Below are 2,043 nucleotides of genomic sequence, written 5' to 3'. Positions count from 1 at the left end.
TATTGTTAAATTGTTAAATACCCTGCCTCCACTACATAGGCCTATGTTTGTCACATCATTATAAGAGTTTGATCACCACATTTGAGTTATCATTGCAAAAAATGTGTTTATGTATGTATATATATATATATATATATATATATATATATATATATATATTCTCTTTATGTATATACTGTATTCTATATATAGTACGAGTCAAATGTTTGGACACACGAATGGGAAAGTGTCCAAACTTTTGACTGGTACTGTACTATAATATACACAAAGAATATAGGCCGATATATCGATATCGGCCTTTTTTTACTCCCTAATATCGGTATCGGCCCCAAAAAGCCCATATCGGTCGGGCTCTAATTGGCACCACTCGGCTCCTGGTTGGGAAATGTCATGCCCCTTACCATAGCCGCCTGCGAGCTTCAGTGTAAATATTGTGTCAAAATCAAATAAATTTGAGCGCGATTTAAACCCGGATGATTGTAACCACTCTTAAGTTTGTCTGCCTTGGGGAAACTAGCACGTCTCCGTCATAGTGATAACACTCGTTGACTTCTCTAGTGCAGCTCAACCATGTCTCATCCCATTCGTCGATATTTGTGATATCACAAATCCCGGAAAATGTAGTTTTTGAAAAGGGATTTCTGTTAAATAAAATATTTCCTTTTGAATTGGACTTTGAGCTTTGTAACTATGCAGATCTTTTTTATGCTCAAACAGCAACATTACAGACTAACTAAAGTTGAAAAAGCATAATAGGAACCCCTTTAAACACTGTTATAATTATGAGGGGGTCCTTGGAAAATCCTCTCCCCTGTAAGGGGTCCCTGGCTCCAATAAGTTTGAAAACCCCTGCTTTAGTCGACGCTGATAGCCTCGTGGTTAGTGCGTCGACATACAGCGCAACTGTGTCCCCTCTCTCCACCCAATGCTTTCCTGTCATCTCATTACCGTCCTGTCCCAATAAAGGTGTCCATTAATCTAACTAAAAAAAAAAAAAACTGTTCTTTAAAATATTGTGTCACAGAATAAAAAATGTCATACAGGTTGAAACAACGTGGGTGATAAAGCGAAGACAACATTTTAAGTTTTGGGTGAACTAACCCTTAATATCCATATATCAAGGAGATGGATGACGATTTAAGAAGTATCATGTTTTTTCAGAAATTCTGATGGTGTGACTGACTGAAATCGAACCTTTTCTGTCGTCTGTCCATGATGATGTGAAGAGCAATTAAAGTCAGCACCCTACATTTTCAAATATAGTCTATACAGTTAATTGAGCACTGCCTTCTGCAGTTGTTGTAGCCTCAGCATCACAAATGCTAGACCGGACCAAAATGGAACAAAACAGTCCTAATGCTTTTATTTGTAGAGGTAAAAGAGGAACTCCCATCCAGAAAGAAGAGAAATTCATCCCACAGAGGTGACGGAGAGACCCCAGAAACATTTGTTGCTCAGATGACTGTTTTCGATAAAAACAGGTTAGTAATAGCAGTGCTTTCAGAAGGCTTCATTTTACTTACAGCTCCCAGAAAAATTCCGTATGTAATGGAAAAACTGCACAGTATAGCTGTATAATGATTGTCCTTCAGACGGCTGCAGCTGCTGGATGGAGAGTATGAGGTTTCCATGCAACAGATTGAAGACTGTCCAGTCAGCAAGAAGAGGGCCACATGGGAGACTATACTAGATGGAAAGGTTGGTTATGTGGTGGAAATAAACTGCTAACTAGGGCTGGGCGATATGACGATATTATCGTATATCGACGATGTCTCGTATCGCGATGTTGATGTCAACAGTCAGGTAACAGACGATTATCGACATTATCGGGAAAAAAAAGACAAATGATGAACCTAGTAAGTTGCAAAAAATATTTTACATAGCTCCATAGTCACCATTAGGGATGTAACGATTAACCGCAAGCCGTTGAAAATCGATTCAAATATGTGACGATTCAAATCGGTTGAGATGCTAAACAAATCGCATGTTAGGGGCAGGAGTTTATATGAATGAATGTCTGAGGGGAACTTACTGTCTCTAGAA

At 38.7% G+C, this 2,043-nt stretch overlaps 1 protein-coding gene across 1 annotated transcript in view; it reads left to right on the top strand.

Moving 5' to 3' along the window:
• Nucleotides 1–2,043, top strand: part of LOC107698691 (SUZ12 polycomb repressive complex 2 subunit) — a 28,761-nt gene that overhangs the window by 13,609 nt on the left and 13,109 nt on the right. Inside the window, exons 8-9 of the mRNA XM_016499778.1 lie at nt 1,373–1,481; nt 1,593–1,698. Coding sequence (XP_016355264.1) covers nt 1,373–1,481; nt 1,593–1,698 — 215 coding nt within the window. The remainder of the gene's footprint in view (nt 1–1,372; nt 1,482–1,592; nt 1,699–2,043) is intronic.

The sequence above is a fragment of the Sinocyclocheilus anshuiensis genome, unplaced genomic scaffold (genome assembly GCF_001515605.1).
Source record: "Sinocyclocheilus anshuiensis isolate Anshui unplaced genomic scaffold, SAMN03320099.WGS_v1.1 scaffold314, whole genome shotgun sequence".
Taxonomy (NCBI): Eukaryota; Metazoa; Chordata; class Actinopteri; order Cypriniformes; family Cyprinidae; genus Sinocyclocheilus; species Sinocyclocheilus anshuiensis.
This window is presented reverse-complemented; position numbering and strand designations above follow the sequence as displayed.